The sequence below is a fragment of the Dipodomys merriami genome, unplaced genomic scaffold, assembly GCF_024711535.1.
Source record: "Dipodomys merriami isolate MVZ:Mamm:240054 unplaced genomic scaffold, mDipMer1.0.p SCAF_889, whole genome shotgun sequence".
NCBI classification, from domain to species: domain Eukaryota; kingdom Metazoa; phylum Chordata; class Mammalia; order Rodentia; family Heteromyidae; genus Dipodomys; species Dipodomys merriami.
The window spans coordinates 121,882-138,433 of NW_027206500.1; the positions used below are offsets into that span (position 1 = coordinate 121,882).

The 16,552-nt window shown below is 50.5% G+C and overlaps 1 protein-coding gene across 1 annotated transcript in view; it reads right to left on the reverse strand.

Annotated features, from left to right (window-relative positions):
* Positions 1–16,552, reverse strand: part of LOC138820452 (serine/threonine-protein kinase 32B) — a gene marked incomplete at its 3' end in the record, with an annotated part of 153,359 nt that overhangs the window by 118,704 nt on the left and 18,103 nt on the right. Inside the window, exon 2 of the mRNA XM_070012100.1 lies at positions 378–433. Within this exon, the coding sequence (XP_069868201.1) occupies positions 378–433 (56 nt within the window). The remainder of the gene's footprint in view (positions 1–377; positions 434–16,552) is intronic.

Consider the following 16,552-nt stretch of genomic DNA (forward strand, 5'->3'; position numbering starts at 1 on the left):
CCAAATGTCTGTGCTGCCAAAAAGAGCTGCTCCGTGATGTCTGCTGTTGGTTTATCAATCCCCTCCCAACTTTCCTCATTTAGATTCTCCAAGGAAGACACAGCATTAGCAATCTTGAAATAATCACCACCATAATTCATCCAAACCAGGGATGCCATGCTAATTCAATTCTCAGAATAAAATCATACCAGATCCAAAGAAAACCATTCAAACTTCCATTCACATTTCAAATGAGTGAAGCTGAAAACTGTTAGCAGGAAATTCCCAGCGCCCAGTAGCCCACACGGTGTTCACACAGTGTTCACATACACACACACTTAAGCGTAGGAAATTGTGCTTTTGTGAGGAAATTTGTTTGAAAATGTTATCATTCTTACCTTTCCAAAACTCCCTTTACCAATGGCCCGCAGAATCTGAAAGTGGTCAAAGTTGACTACAAAAGAGAAAGAAAGGGAAAGAGAAGTCAGGTTTGTGAAACTTGTATTCAGATGTTTTTTGTCTCTTTTCAGGGAAGGGGGGGAATGCCAGTCCTAGGCTGGGCACTGTCCCTAAGCACTTTGTACAAGGCTAATGCTCGGCCGCTTGAGCACAGCCCCCTCTTTTGGCTTTTTTGCTGGTTAATGGGGGATAAGGGTCTCAGCTGCCTTTGGATCTCAATCCTCAGATCTCAGCTTCCAGAGTAGCAAGGATTACAGACATGGCCCCTGGCTAGTGAGGTGTTTTTCTACTGTGACTGTTTTCACTTTTTTGTACTTGTGTATGTTAATTATTTGAAATGCTGCGTTCCATACATGTACACAATGCGTGTTAACCATGGTCACTCCATCATCCTCCCTGGCTCCCCTCCCTCTGCCACTGGGCTCCTACATGTTTGTAAGCAACCCCCCTCTAACTTCACATTTGAGAGAGGCGAAGGGGGGAAATTAGGAGGGCAGGAGTGACAGCAACCAGTAGCGGTGACAGCCTTCCTCTCTGGGGACCCTGAGAAAGGAGGGCGGCCAGTGAAGCCGATGGGAGCTTCCCTAGGGAAGTTGAGGTAATGATTCTGGGAAAGCAAAGCCCCTGAGGACCCAGGAGCAGACCCACGCAGGGGACAGACGCCCCTCCCTTGGCGTGAGGGGTGTGGTGACCCAACCGGATGCCAGAGCAGCTGAGGCTCGCCCGAAGGACTAAAAGAGGGGCCCAGGAGACTGCATCAGGCTACTGATTTCTGGGCCCCACTTCTAGCTCTCTTGCACTGAGAAGTGTATATGTTCCTCTTCTTCCTCCTCCTCCTTCTCCTCCCCCTCCTCCTCTTCCTCCTCATCTGGAAAACAGGTGAATAAGACCTCATATAGCATAAGACAGCCCTCCCAATTGGGAGTCCAGGTTGGAGGCTTGTACCAACCCACTAGTAGCCAAGAGGCTTTTCCTCAGTTTCCTCTGGTGTCTTACTCTTGCTTTCAAATAAACTTTGCTTCTGGTACCATGTTTTCTGCCTCCTAATTCCTTATTTGATGGAGAAAAGAAAAGGACCCAGGACTACTGAATGATATCACATTTTTTTAAGAGAGAAAAAAGAAAAAAAGAACTCCATTCTACTTATGAGAGAAAGCATGTTTTTTCTGAGTCTGGCTTGTTTTGCTTAACATGATTACCTGCAAATGACATTATGTACTTCTTTATGGCTGAATAATAACCTATCATGTTTTCTTTGCCTAGGAAGTCACTGATGATCACACAGGCTGATTCTGTTACTTTTATATGTGTGCATAGTCCCACAATCAACACGGGTGTCCAAGTATCTCTATTGTATGCTAACTTGGATTCCTTCAGGTGTCTGTCCAAGAATGCTATAGTAAGACCTTCAGGAAGTTTTACTTCTGCTTTCTTGAGGGCTCTCCATACTGGTGTCTGTAGTGACTGCACTAACTTATGTTCCTGCCAACAGTGTTTAAGGATTTAATTCCCCCAGCCAACATTCTCACAAGCATGTATTATTGTCATCTGTTTTCTTAATGACAGCCATTGTGACTGGGGTGAGATAGGATTTCAGTGTACTTGTAATCTGCATTTCTCTGGTGGCTAAGAATGGTGGACAATTTTTTCCCACGTCTTTGCTGGCAGTCTGTGCTGCTGCTTTGGGAAGGTGGCCGTTCATTGCCCATTTATTGACTGGATCATTAGGTCTTTTTGATGATAACATTATTTTCGTATGTGTACATGTGCCTATCCTAGGTTCCTTAAACTCGGGGCCTAAGCCTTTTCTTTTTCTTAAGGCTGGCACCCTACCACTGGAGTCAGCCACAGCTCCACTTCTGGCTTTTTGCTGGTTAACTGGAGGTAAGAGTCTCAAGAGATCTTTCTGCCCAAGTTGGATTTAAACCACATCCTCACGTCTCAGCCTGAGTAGCTAGGAATACAGCCACCGGACTTGATATGCAACATTTTGAATTCTATATCTATTCTGAGTACTAACTGCCCCTCCCCTTAGTTCTTAACTATCTCTTCCCATGTGTGTCTTAACCCCAGTGTTTTCTATATTCAGATGCATTACACTGGCCATCACTGGAGTGCTTCAGAAAATACTCAGCATATTCCGCTTTCTCTCCACAGTTAAAACCTCACCAGTGACACACAAGGTGAGATATCTTTGCAGGGACAGGGGAAGTGACATGAGAACCCAGAGATCTGAAATCCTTGCGCATGCGGTTCTTTTCCAGAATGGCCTTTCCCTGTGGTGACCCCCACTCTTATCCACCTGGCCCTTTCACACACCCAAAGAGCAGCTTACCTGAGGCTGGCTCACCCCTTCTCAGTCCATTCCTGCCTGTCGTCTGTCTGTCTAACCCTTGACATTGTGAGCTACTGGAAGACCAGGCTGCTGCTGCCTTACCATCCACCTGCCACTTCATTGGTCATGTGTCCCTCTTGCAATTCATGGTGGTAGGACTCTTCATCTAACTATGCCTACATCCTCCCTCACCACCCCAGGGTGAATCGGCTCCACCCCAACCCCTCTCCCAACACAGGTCAACAGTGCACAGCCACCCTGCTGACCCCAGACCCTAACCACACCCTGCACCTCCCCCTATGACAGCCATGCCATGCTCCTCACCAACTGCCCCTCCTACTTCTACCGCCCAGCACACTCAGTCTCGGGGTTCCAGGCACACAACAACGGCTCTTCCACAACCTCTCTCTCCTCAAGGTCTCCAGAGCCCAGAGCTACACCTCAGAGACTGCCCCAGCTGTCTCGGCCTTGTAGGCTGTGTGACTGATGTCTACCCTATAGCATTTCTCAGGGGTTTCAGGACCGCCTGGAACTCCACAGATGCATCCCGGCTGTCATCGGGGCAGACCTGAGCAGACTCGGCAGAACCCAGGCTGGGCAGTGCCCGCCAAGCCGCATCAACCTGCCGAGGCCGCAAGCCAGGACCTCATCCTCTGCTCCCTTCTCTCCCGGCCCCATAGCCCATGCTTTATCAAGTTAGGTCTGTGTTTCCTCTTCCCTGTCCTCCTGTCTGTCCACTCTCACATCCCTCTCACCGGCCCTCTTCTCTCACAGGCACAGTGACTGCTCAGTGTCCACTGCCCCACGACCTGGGCAGTGATCCCACTCACCCTCTCTTCTGGAGTCTCAGTGCCAAGCAAGTTCTTCCTCCTCACCCCCACTCCTGACTACAAGATCTCTCGCCTGGTGGACGCCACGTGGTGCACGCTCCCCGTGCTGCAGACATAGGCTACTTCTTTCTAGAACAGCCGGTGCCTCTGAAGTTCTCCAGGCCCTGCACTTGTCAGCTTGCTGCTGCCTGTGTGTCCCCAGAGGCCGCTCCACCCTCCAGCGAGTCCTGGCCTGATCACGCATCCTCACGTCACGTGGTGCATCTGCCACACTCAACGTTCTGAATAATTCTGCATAAATTTGAATGCTTAATGGAGTCCACATTTCCCTACTCCACTGGCCCCTTGAGGTCAGAGGCCAGGTTTATTTCTCTCTGTTGTTGTACCCTCGGCACCTCGCGTAGTACTCCCTATTCAATACATACCAATTAACTGACTGGATCTCTATATTCATAGCGTCTGTTCAGCAAATATTATTGAATTAGATGGAATTACAGCCAGTTTCCAGTGACTAGGAACGAGGAGTTTTATTTACAAAGATAAAGTGAATTGATTAGTTCACGGCGTAATGGAAGCAGGCATGAGGGGACGTCAACGAATACAATTTGTTCCTTGTATGTTAACTTATGCAGTGGAGGATAATTAAGCTAAATTGTGTCCCTGCCAGGCCAAAGTCAGACTCCAGTAAGTGATCAAATGCCTAACGTGCTTAGAATAGGGAGACAAGGTTAACGGTTAACTTAGCCAAACCTTGCTTCTTAGAATAGGGAGACAAGGTTAACGGTTAACTTAGCCAAACCTTGCTTCGTTGACCTGGATATGTTTATGTACAGAAGAAAAAAAAGCTGGCCGAGAGAAGAAATTCCTTATTTTCACCTCTTTTCCACTCAGTGAAGGTCAAGGGAAAAGTAAAGCCATATGCTTGGCCATGTGGCTTTGCTTCGGTGCCCAGCAGTATGCTGGGAAATACAGTCCCTTGCCCCTGATGGCATCTGGCACCCACTCTTCAAAGAGAGCGCCTGCACCTCGCTGCCAGGCCTCTTGTGGTCATGTCCCATCTCAAAGGAGGTTTCTGCAGAGACCTTTCAGCTGGGGGAGGGTGATGGGGGAGGAGGGCTGGGGGCACGCCACTCTGGTCTGGGACACCCACCCCAGTGACCTGCTTGGTGCCGTTTCACCACACCTCCCACAAACCCTTGCTCCTGCCACGGGGCACCCAGCCAGGGCTCGGGAGGGCTGGTCTGGAGACACAGGCTGAGAACCTGAGCGACCCGGCCACCACCTATGTCCACAAACGAGTCACTGAGCCCCTGCGCGCCTCAGATCATCCTATCTGTAAATGGCAGGACGGTGCCCGCCTGCTACAGAGCTCAGACGGCGTCACACACACAGCAGTTCCTCTAACAGTGCGAGCTGTCGGTGCTGCGGAGAGGGGCCGTCACCCCTCTCGGCCGGTTTCCTCCAGGAGAGGGATTTCCCTCGACCTTGCCCTGTTATCTGGAGCAGGAAGGGCTCTGCGCTGTCACACTCTTCCCACCCTCTCCAGGAAACCCGGCCCAGGAGGCCCGCTCCCTCCAGCTCCATCTTGTGGAAGCTTGTCTGGGTCAGCACTTTGGGGAGCCCAAGACTGTAGGCCCAGACTTGTCTACAAAGGCAGGAGAGTCCGGCGGACTCTGGGTTTCTTAATAATTAAGGTTACAGTGTTCTAAGTATTCCATTCATACATTCCCCTCCACAAATGTGGGCTTCCCAGGGACGGTGAGTGAGTAGAGAAACAGGTGGTTCATTAACGCTCATGGGCTTAGGTGTCAACGACTTGCAGCACATAGCTAGAATTCCTTGCTTCATTGGCACTGTCCTGACTGCTGATCCTGACAGAAGAGTACCCACTCTGTGTACGCTCTGAGTCGGTGGGGGCTTCATGTCTGTCTGATGTGCATGGACGAGGCTGAAGTGAGCCAAAGGCCCAGAAGTCCTGCGCTTGGCTGCCAGCGGTCACTTGCCCAGGGCAAGGGGAGATGGCCAGCAGATGGGAGGTGGTAGCACCAGTGTCCTATGGTGACCTCCTAGAACCTTCCTGGTTCTGTTGCATGGAGTCCCACATTCCTGAAAATCCCCCCAGACTGGGGAAAATGGCAACAGTAAATCCCAATGCAGAACTATGAGAAAGTAGGAAACACAGCATCTCAAGAAACCGACACTGACACGAGAGAACCAGAATGACAGTGAAGTGGAGGACATCCTAGCCATTGAGTGTGAAGAAATGATGAACAGAATGTGTAATAAGATGAGTGAGGACACTTATAGGCAAATACAAACTCAAAGCACATACACCAAGAAGCAAAGGAATTCGGTGTGAAAAGTAGATAAAAATAAATAAGCAAACAGTTCAGTTACCAATAAACTTCAAAATGAACACAAAGGATACAGCTAAACAGCTAAAAGGGAGCAAAAGAAGAACACATAATAAATGAAATGGTTTCTTTTTGTTTTGTTTATGGCTTTTTTGGTCAGTCGTGGGGCTTGAATTCTGGGCCTGGGTGCTGTACCTCAGCTTTTCAGCTCAAGGCGAGTGCTCTTACCACTTGAGCCACAGTGCCATTTCTGGTTTTCTGGTGGTTCATTGGAGATAAGAGTGTCACGGACTTTCCTGCCTGGACTGGCTCTGAACTACAATCCTCAGATCTCAGCCTCCTGAGTAGCTGGGATTATAGGCGTGAGCCACCCTGACCTTTTTATAAAAGGTCAATGGAAGACAACAAAAGAGGTTTCAGTAAAGAGAGAGAAATCTTGGGGGGGGGGAATTAAACTGAAGACCTAGCAATGAAAAGTAAAATGGAAAGCCTCTAGGGCATAGTAGTCAATGTGGAAGACATAGAATATTCTATGTTTAAGACGTAGAATAGGAGAAGAAAAGGCAGGGAAAGGAGCAGGGATTCTTCCAGGCTCCTGCCTCTGTCTGTGCTGGCCAGCAGGGCCGGTAGCTTAGCACAGACTTTCCCTCGGCGTTCCACAAGGCCCACGTGCCTGGCACTTCTCCTGGCATCTGCCGCCTGGAGCTGTGACTGATTTCTGCAAGCCTCCAGTTGGTTTCCCAGTTGATAAATGTGATTAATAAAGCTCCCAAGGCTTTTCATTCAGTCTATCCCCTTATCAGTAAAAACACCGAGTCCTGAGTCCTCAGGAAGTCACGTGACTAACTCCTGCAACAAGATCACTGGGATGCCGGTAGAAACGTGGACTCCCGGGGAAGAAAGACAGCGCCCGTGTTTCAGAGGGAGGTTCAGACCGCAGCTATGAATTCCTCGAGAGCCAAGGCTCTCGGACACACCTCCCTCCTGTGCGCCAGTGCACTGGCTCCCTAGGACAGACGTAGTAGATTGTCACTAGTCACTTGAGACAACAGGGAGGCACCTTCTCACTGAGTGAGAGGCCACAAGTCCCAAGTCAGGGCGTGGGCACTGGGGGAGGCTCCCCTCCTGCCTCCACCAGCGTGGACTGGACACCAAAGTCCCTGCCACTCCCTCTGCCACGGCCTCTGCCCTTCCCTTCGTGTGGACCCACCCCTGTACCAGCCTCTGTTCTTTCTTCTCACGAGGACACCAGGGATTTGATGTATGGAACACCTTCAATGCAGGAAGATTCCCACTTCAGACCCTCAATTACCTCTGCAAATATGGTCATGCTCTGAGCTTCCAGCTCGATGTGGACTTGGAAAGGATGCTCTCCAGCCAGAAATCCCACTCAGGCACCTGGCAGGGAACGGGGGCTCAGCGGATGGAACGGGTGAAGGCCTGAGCCCACGTTCAGTGGACCCTGTGCACATACCCCTGAAGCTGTCTGAGTTGTGGAAACAAGAGCAGAGTCATTGCTAACCAACTCTGGGTGAGCAAGGCTCTGGTATCTCCCTCAACCAGCCTGTAGCTGCACAATGGAGGGCAAATCCCATGAGTGGCATGCGAGTGGGCAACTTAACCAGGAAAGGCTCCCCCAGTTCCCAAGGCAGTGATCCGCCGGGAAACATGGACGTGGCTACCAAAGACCAGTGTTATCTGCTCCCTCGGGAAGGGTAGAGAACAGCATGGGACTCAGGCCTGAATTTTAGGCTTAGCATCTCCTGACGCTTTTTTGGTGGTGGTGGTGTTGGTCGTGGGGCTTGAACTCTGGGCCTAGGCGCTGTCCCTCAGCTCTTCAGTTCAAGGCGAGCATTCTACCACGTGAGCCACAGCACCACTTCTGGTTTTCTGGTCTTTAATTGGAGATAAGAGTCTCACAGATGGTCCTGCCCAGGCTGGCTTTGAACGGTGCTCCTCAGATCTCAACCTCCTGAGTAGCTAGGATGACAGGAATGAGCCACTGGCACCTGGCTTTCCTGACACTTTTTGATATAACTACTGAGCAGCTAAATGGGGAGGGGTGACAGGGAAGAGACAAGAAAATGGCCATCCCTCCTCCTTTTGCACAGTGAGCTCCGATGCTCACACATGCCCAGTGCTGACATCAAGTCACGTGGCCTTAGTCCTGCCTGAGCCCTGAAGGAAGCTGAGCCAGTGCGGAACAAAATCCATGTCTCAACGCAGATGCTCACACTGTGATTTATTTTCTCATTAACCACAAACAGGCATCCTCCATTAACTGCCCCACACATGGGGGGCCTGAAACACTTAGAGGGCCTCGCTGCACATGCTGTGTACTGAGCACGCCACGCACTGAGGCCAGAGGCACTGGGAGAGTGGCCTGGATGAGCCGAGCACTGTGTGAGGTCCCTAAGCCACTTTCAGGGGAGCTGTGGGCGGAAGAGCCAGAGCTGCTGTGAACCCACACGAATCCCTCAGTTCTCCACCTCTGCCTGTGCTCGGGTCCTCGGCAGGGGGGTCGCAGGGTCCAGAGGTGCAGCACATCTCCAGCCATCCATCCTCACTTCCACCATGGCACAGGAATCGACTTAACTGAAGAGATGCTGGCTGACTCAAGGCATATTTTGGTTTCAGAAACTACCTACCTGCTTAGCTAGTCTCTCTTTGCTGAAAGAAATGCCCAGCCATGCAAGTTCATAGCCCAGAGATCATCAGTGGAGCAATCCTGACAACCAGGCAGCCCCAAGGCATGACAGAGAGCCTGGGCAAGGCTGGCAGGAAGGCCAGAGGGGACTGAAATCTTTCCGGAGTGAGCCTCAGATTGAGGCAGTTCACTGCGTATGTCATGAATAACATCATAGTAGAAGGGAGAGAAAAGAGATAAAGGAGGACAGAGACACAGACAGGATCTGTTATGGTTTGAATATTCAGTGTTTCCCATACACTCATGGGTTGAACATTTAGTCCCCAGCTGGTGGTGTTATTTGGGGAGATTCTCAAAACTTTTGAAGATGGAGTCTACCTTCAAGAAGTAGTCCACCAAGAGCTTGACTCTGAGGTCATGTCTGATAACGCTCCCTTCCTTTCTCTCTGCTTCCTATCCTCCATAAGAACAGCTTCTGCCACACACCGACCCCACCATGATGTCCTGCCTCACTATGGGTACAGAAACAGAGGCAGACCCTCTGAGCCATAAGTCAGGACAAATCATTCATACCTCTGCTTGGTTTGTTTGAGATAGTGTTGCCATAGCAGTGGGAGAAGCTAACATGCACAAAATACTATTAAAGAGAAGTGGGGTCATTGCTGAGGTGAAACCTACCCATGCCGTTTTTAATTAAGACTTTGGAACTGTTTAGTTATACGTATCTGGCAAGTTTTGGAGATGTGAGATAAAAAAGCCTTGGAATACTTTAAGGTAAGTTTAATGGACAAACCTCATGGAAGCTCAGAAGGCCAAAACACTGGTAGAAAAGTGGAAAAGTCTGTGCTCATGGGGTTTGACACGAGAAAGAAGAGTCTACTGGGAATTGAACTAGAGGCCATTACTGTTACATTCTGGCAAATGTCTTCACTCTAGCTTGTCTACATTTTGTCCCTGTTCTGAGACTTTGTGAGAGGCTATGATCAAAGGAAACAGACCAATTAATCTGATGAGAAAACTTCATAGTAATCTATCATGCAGACTGTGTCACCATTATTGTTGGCTGCCTGTAGCCGGGCTTTTGAGAAATGGAAGCAGAATTGAGTGGCAAAGTTAGATAAATGTAATATAAGGTTGAGCCAAGTCCAGTGTGACTGCCGAATAGCTTAGGGCCAATAAAACACAGCCAAATTATGGGAGAGGCCAAGGTATCCAACAACCATGAATGAATAGGGAAAATATGGGTCATAAGTATATGAGCTATGGAATATTACTCAGTCATGAGAAATGAAATTACTTCAGGAGAAATGGCTGGATGTGGAGATCATGTTGAATGAGAGAAGCCAAACTCAAAAAGTCTCACAAACTGGTCGAGTTAAGACCTAAACTGATAAGATGGAAGAGAAGGAAGAAAAGGAGGAGAAGGAAGAAGAGGAGGAGAAGGAGGAGGAGGAGTGGGAGAAGGAAGAGATGAGGTAGAGGAGGAGGAGGAAGAAGAGGAAGAGGAGGAGGAGGAGGAGGAAGAAGAGGAAGAGGAGAAGCCAATAGCTGTTAAGTACTTTGTTATGGCAGCCTCAACAGACGCATAAAACCAATGATGATGATAATGATAATGATGAGGATGAGGATGATGATAATGATGAGGATGACTGGGTCATTGAAAAAGCTAGAGACAGCTGTCATCGGTCCCCAGTCTCCAAAGGAAACAAATAGCTAAGAGTGCAGAGATTGGGGAATACCCTGTGTGGTGTCCAGGAAAGGGGGTGAACACCTGACCTGAGGCCTGAACAGGAAAACCAAAAAGGCGTGAGAAACACACAAGGAACCAACCGGGGTGAGCAGCGGGCAGGGCCATCCTGGAGGATGGGCACTGGTCAGCAGGGAAGAGGGGTGTGGCCAGGCTGGAAGGTGGATGGGCCATTCTGGAAGATGGGTGCGGCTGGCCTAGAGGGGCATGGCCACGCCGGGAGGGTGTGGCTAGCTGGGGCATGGCTAATGACTTGGGGAACTGAAGAGACATCACAAAGACAGACCCCTAGAACAGAGCTCCCAGGAGCTGGAGGGCTGTGGTAAGTAGCAGCTGAGTGTATGAATGAGTGAATGAATGAACGAACAAATGCACACAGCTGAACATGGAATAGCTTTCTCTACCATTCTATGGAGGATTACTTTTCCCCCCTTCCCACCAGTGACAAGTGGGACTCAGGACATGTTTCCCTGTAAGATGGCTGACCCTGCCTGCCTTGGGAAGCAACAGCTGCCTTGGCTCTGTCAATGAGAGCAAACTCAGGGCCAGGCAGGCCTGCTCCCATCGGCATCCCTCACCCACCACGACCTGGGCTCTGATTCTCTGACACAAGGACAATGCCACTGCTCACTTTCCAAAGTCATGGCAAAAATGAGAAACACTTAGCAAGTCAAACCTTCCAGGTAAACTGGATCTGTCACTGCCCTGTGTTCTTGGTGTGACTATACTATTATTCCTGGCTGGCGCAGTGCCGGTGGATACTGCTGTGACCGCACACACAGCTCTTCCTGTTACTAGATTTGAAACCTGCTCCCTCACGCTATAATAGGAGAATCACTGATGCCAATGACATAAACACAGAGTGTCTGTAGGGTTGGTTCCAGCATGTACAAAGCACTCAGCACGGATCCCAGGGTCCACCGAGTAAATTCCCAGTCATGGACCGGGCATTTGATTGTTCTGTTCCACAGAAAACCTCAACAATTCTAACTTGACACATCCTCTCCAAACATGACATTTGCTCATTTCAACAACAGGTTCATTGTAGCTGAGCCCTGGAGCTCTACAGGTAAAGATTATAAAAATGATTGCATGTTGCAACAAATACATGAGAAGGAGAGAAAAAACTACTAAAATGTTAAGGAAATAATGGAGTTTATGCAAAATATAACAGGTGGCAGCTATCAACACATGAGCCTCGGAACGCACAGATGGGTCAGCTGAAACTTGGTTTGCTCATCTGAGATTTTCCTTCCTCTGACTTGTAAGATCGAAGCAGCCCTGCACCACTGGAAACAGTCTCACTTAACTTACTTTAAAACCAAAGCCTTTTGCAACAAAATGTTCTAGTCACAATATAGATTGCTTTAGCACATGCTTGGGTTCTTGGAAGGAGACAAACCTGTGAACAGAAATCTGGGGGGAGAAAAATGACATAATTGGAGAGAAAATGAGCAAGCCTCTGGGAACCTCCACTAAGCAGCGCCCCTTTATAAAACACTCCACTTTCACGAAGTTGCTCAGAACATGATCAAACCGTTTCCCCTTTCTCCACATGGAGGGATCAAATGCTCCCCGCACCCAGCGGGCCTCCACTCTTGTTCCTGGCCCAGAGGTGACCGCCTGCCAGCCTGCCCACGCGCTGTGTGTCCCCCACGCAGGACCACACCCCTCAACACGATCCGGTGCTGGGCATCAGCTCTGGGCCTCGAGGGCCAAACCCAGAGAAGACTGGGACACCTACGTGGAGTAGACGACCGCCCACGGCAGAAGAAAGGGAGGAGGCGGGAAAAGAAAACCCCTGGAAAGGGCGTCCACCATGATCCTGAGAGAAAGGTGGTGCGGAGCCCAGGGGAGCGCAGGGAGGAAGAAACTGCCACCCACCGGCCTCGGCGGCGGCTTCTGCCAAGACACTCACAAAGCCGGTGCTAGGCAGCTGTCCTGTCTGTGACGGGACGGGGCTTCCCCACCGCCTGCAGAACTAGCAGCCAACAGCAAGGGGCTGGGAAGAGGGGCAAGAGGGGCTTCCGGAGGAAGGGGAGGGCTGGAGGGGAGGAGGAGGGGCCTCTGGAGGAAGGGGAGGGCTTGAGGGGAGGAGGAGGGGCCTCTGGAGGAAGGGAGGCGGGGCTTCTGCAGGAAGGGGAGGGCTTGCGGGGAGGAGGAGGGGCTTCTGCAGGAAGGGGAGGGCTTGAGGGGAAGAGGAGGGGCCTCTGGAGGAAGGGGAAGGCTTGAGGGGAGGAGGAGGGGCTTCTGGAGGAAGGGAGGAGGGGCTTCTGCAGGAAGGGGAGGGCTTGAGGGGAGGAGGAGGGGCTTCTGCAGGAAGGGGAGGGCTTGAGGGGAGGAGGAGGGGCCTCTGGAGGAAGGGAGGAGGGGCTTCTACAGGAAGGGGAGGGCTTGAGGGGAGTAGGAGGGGCTTCTGCAGGAAGGGGAGGGCTTGAAGGGAGGAGGAGGGGCTTCTGGAAGAAGGGAGGAGGGGCTTCTGCAGGAAGGGGAGGGCTTGAGGGGAGTAGGAGGGGCTTCTGGAGGAAGGGAGGAGCTTCTGGAGGAAGGGAGGAGGGGCCTCTGGAGGAAGGGGAGGGCTTGAGGGGAGGAGGGGCCTCTGGAGGAAGGGGAGGGCTTGAGGAGAGTAGGAGGGGCTTCTGGAGGAAGGGAGGAGGGGCCTCTGGAGGAAGGGGAGGGCTTGAGGGGGGAGGCGGGGCCTCTGGAGGAGGGGCGGGCTTGAGGGGAGGAGGCGGGGCCTCTGGAGGAAGGGGAGGGCTTGAGGGGAGGAGGAGGGGCCTCTGGAGGAAGGGGAGGGCTTGAGGAGAGTAGGAGGGGCTTCTGGAGGAAGGGAGGAGGGGCCTCTGGAGGAAGGGGAGGGCTTGAGGGGAGGAGGAGGGGCCTCTGGAGGAGGGGCGGGCTTGAGGGGAGGAGGCGGGGCCTCTGGAGGAGGGGCGCCCCTGCTCCTCCCTGGCGCAGAGGGTGCATGGCGCAGAGGTGTGCACCTCCGCACGTTTCCGAGCAGAGGCTCCCTTTCTCCTGTGCTTACTTCCTGGCTTGTGCTTCACAGGACACGGTGCTCAGAAAGCGTCTGCGGGGCCGATGAGGGGGCAGCGGGCGGGGGACAGGGGCCGCTGTCCCGACCCTGGCATCAGCACCTGTTAGGAGGACGCGGCTCCCGCCTTCCACCTCCTGAGAGTCTGAGATGTCAGGGCTGTGGCTGGCCAAGGCTCCGGCTCGGAACACGGCCTCTGTCGACATTAACTGGACGAGGAAGCTGGGCAGGGAGAGCCATCGGGGGGAGGAGAGGCAGAGAGGGAACCTGGCCCAGAGGTGGGCTTTGGTGGCTAATGACGGATGGCGGCCTGGTGCAGACCCAGCTTTGGGAGGGTCTCCGTAGGTTCCTATTCTTCATGATCAATGAACATTCCAGACTTTCAGCATCGTTATATATTATATGTTATGTATAAGTTATATATTATATATCGTAATATATAATATATATCATAGTTTCAGCCATGCTCCTCAGGCGTCTACTTATTATTCCAGGTGATCAAGACAGACCCCTCTGCAAACTCCACACACTCACAGTGCCGCAGGGCCAGGGGGTGCCAACCACCCCCAAGCCCAGGACATGCAAAGACATATCGGAACTCCTCCCTGCATGCCACCTGGCCACCTAGCAGACAGAATAAATGCTAACACTAGGGTTAGGTCGTTCAACTTAACACATACTATTTCATCATGCCAGCAACAATAAATTTAAATCTGGTCATATCAAATGGTGGTTAAGAATGAACTATCAAAATGGCAATTGAGCTAGGTGACTGTGGCTCACATCTATAATCCCAGCTACTCCGGAGGCTGAGCTCTGAGGATAGCCCAGGCGGGACAGTCTGTGAGACTCTTATCTCCAACTAGCCACCAAAAAGCTGCAAATGGAGCTGTGTGTGGCTCAAGGAGTAGGCAGTCGCTTTAAGCAGAAAAGCTCAGGGATGGTGCCTAGGCCTTGAGTTCAAACCCAGAACCGGTACACAAAAACAAAAAAATAACTAAAGCCCTGCAATTAGCACTGAGCATTGTAGATTTTTTAATGTTCTGGAGACCCCATTTCAATAAAAGCTAGGCATGGTGGTGCAAACTTGTAATCGCTGCTACTTGGGAAACATAAATAGGCTCACAGTCCATACTGGCTGGAACAAAAAATGTGAAACCTACTCAAAAATAAAACAAAGGACTGGGAATGTGGCTTAGTGGTAGAGTGTTTGCCTCACATGCATGAAGCCCTGGATTTAGTTCCTTGGTACCACATATACAGGCACTGTGGCTCAAATGGTAGAGTGCTAGCCTTGAGCCAAAAAAAAAAAAAAAAAAAAAAGCTCAGGAACAGTGCCTGAGCCCTGAGTTCAAACCCCAGTTCCACCAAAACACAGTCAGCTGAAAATTTAATTGCCCCTCTGAAAAAAAACTGGTCAAAAACTTGTCAGTTCCAAGAAATGCAAACTCTGGGACTCAGCAACTCTCCCCTTCTCAGTGCGAATCCACAGCAGGTGCTCTGCAGAGACCCCGTGACGTGTACAGGGGAAGCCCAGCCCCGTTCCCAGCACAGGAAGCAGAAAGACTCTGCAGAGCAGTAAAACTAAACGAGCCGAATCCTCCTGGCAAACATTAAAAATAATGGTGAGAAAAGCAAGACACAAAAAGCTAATTGCATCTTTGTAGAGTTTAAAATAGGACATGTGACTTTGGGTCACGTAACATTAAAAGAAGAAACTCCACAGTCACACAGTCATGTATGTGGTGAGCTGGGGGGTGGAAGAGGGGGGTGAAATGGGCTACAGGCTGGAGCTGCATGGAAACTTCCATTTCTTAACCTTGAGGATGGAGCCCTGGTGTGGGTTGTACTATTTCTATACTTGTCTAAAAAGTAAAGAATGCTCTGGGTGGTTTTTTTTTTTTTTTTAATATCTCTTTCAGAAGCCAACCATTCACATCTATGATCGGGGCAAGATGGAACTGAGCTGAGCTCCCATCCCATCAGAAACAAAATAAAGGAAGAATTTCTATCATCTCATTCTTGAAAAAAAATAATAAGAGCTTCCGATGAACTTTCCTCTCAGTGACGGCTGTAATTACGGTCCTGTTTTTGTGAGCCAAATGTCTTTTCTTTTGGCATTGACAATAGAAGTAATTTCCATTTTTCTCTTTCTGCCTCTCTTTCCCTCCCCTTCTTTCCTCCCTCCATCTCATCTCTTCCAGAACAAACCTGCAGAGCACAAATGCCCAGATCGGTGCTGCTTGTCCTCAGCATTTTGCAGCCCCTCCATGGAAGCCTAGGCTGGGCCCAGGTCCCACCTTCCCGGTGGATGGACATCATGCTTTGCCCTGTAGCACACAAAGCAGCCACTCCCCTCCATTCCAACACCTCCTGACAAAGGCCACCATGGCCGTATGTTTCCAACAGTGTCAAGAGCCCAGAATGGCTGACCATGCCGGCCTCTCACCGCTCAGCTGTGTGCCCTGGGCATTTCTAGTCAGAATGCATTTTCACATACTTTTGCTCTCATTTTTGCTCTCAATTCTCATGGTAAAGCTAGCTCAAACCAGCCAGTAATAGCCACACCACAGCCTAAATGCTGGACTACCTTGAAATTCTACCTGCCAACTAAATTACCCCCTCGCCTTAACCTCAGTCTCCCACAAAGTCTCCAAACATGGACAAAATGTAGACAAATCCTTTGCCAGAATATAATAGAAATGGCCTCTAGTCCAATCCCCACGAGTCCTTTTCCTACTGGAAACCTAAGAACTGTCTACTGCCTGTATTCTTGTCAGCATTCTAATGTTGTGAGCTCACACTATAACTGCACATTAAATTCTTACAGAATTCCTTAACCCCCATCGCCAAACCCTTCCAAATTCCTTATAGTTCTTAAGGCCTGAGATCCACATGGCTGTGTTAGGCACAGAAGCAACGGACCTTCTCTAGTTCCAATTTCCTCATTTATTTGTGCATGGCTGTGATCAAAGCACACGATAGAAATAACTCAGTTTCTAGGAACAGCAGGATCTGTAAAAGCCTGGTCCCAATTCACCTCATTCCCCAGCTTTCCAGCCAAAGCTACTTAGTGGATCATTGGTACCAACTATTATCTATGACCTCCATGTGCCTGTAAATGCTGTGGACAACTACATCTTCACCCCATAGGCAGCTGTGGGCAG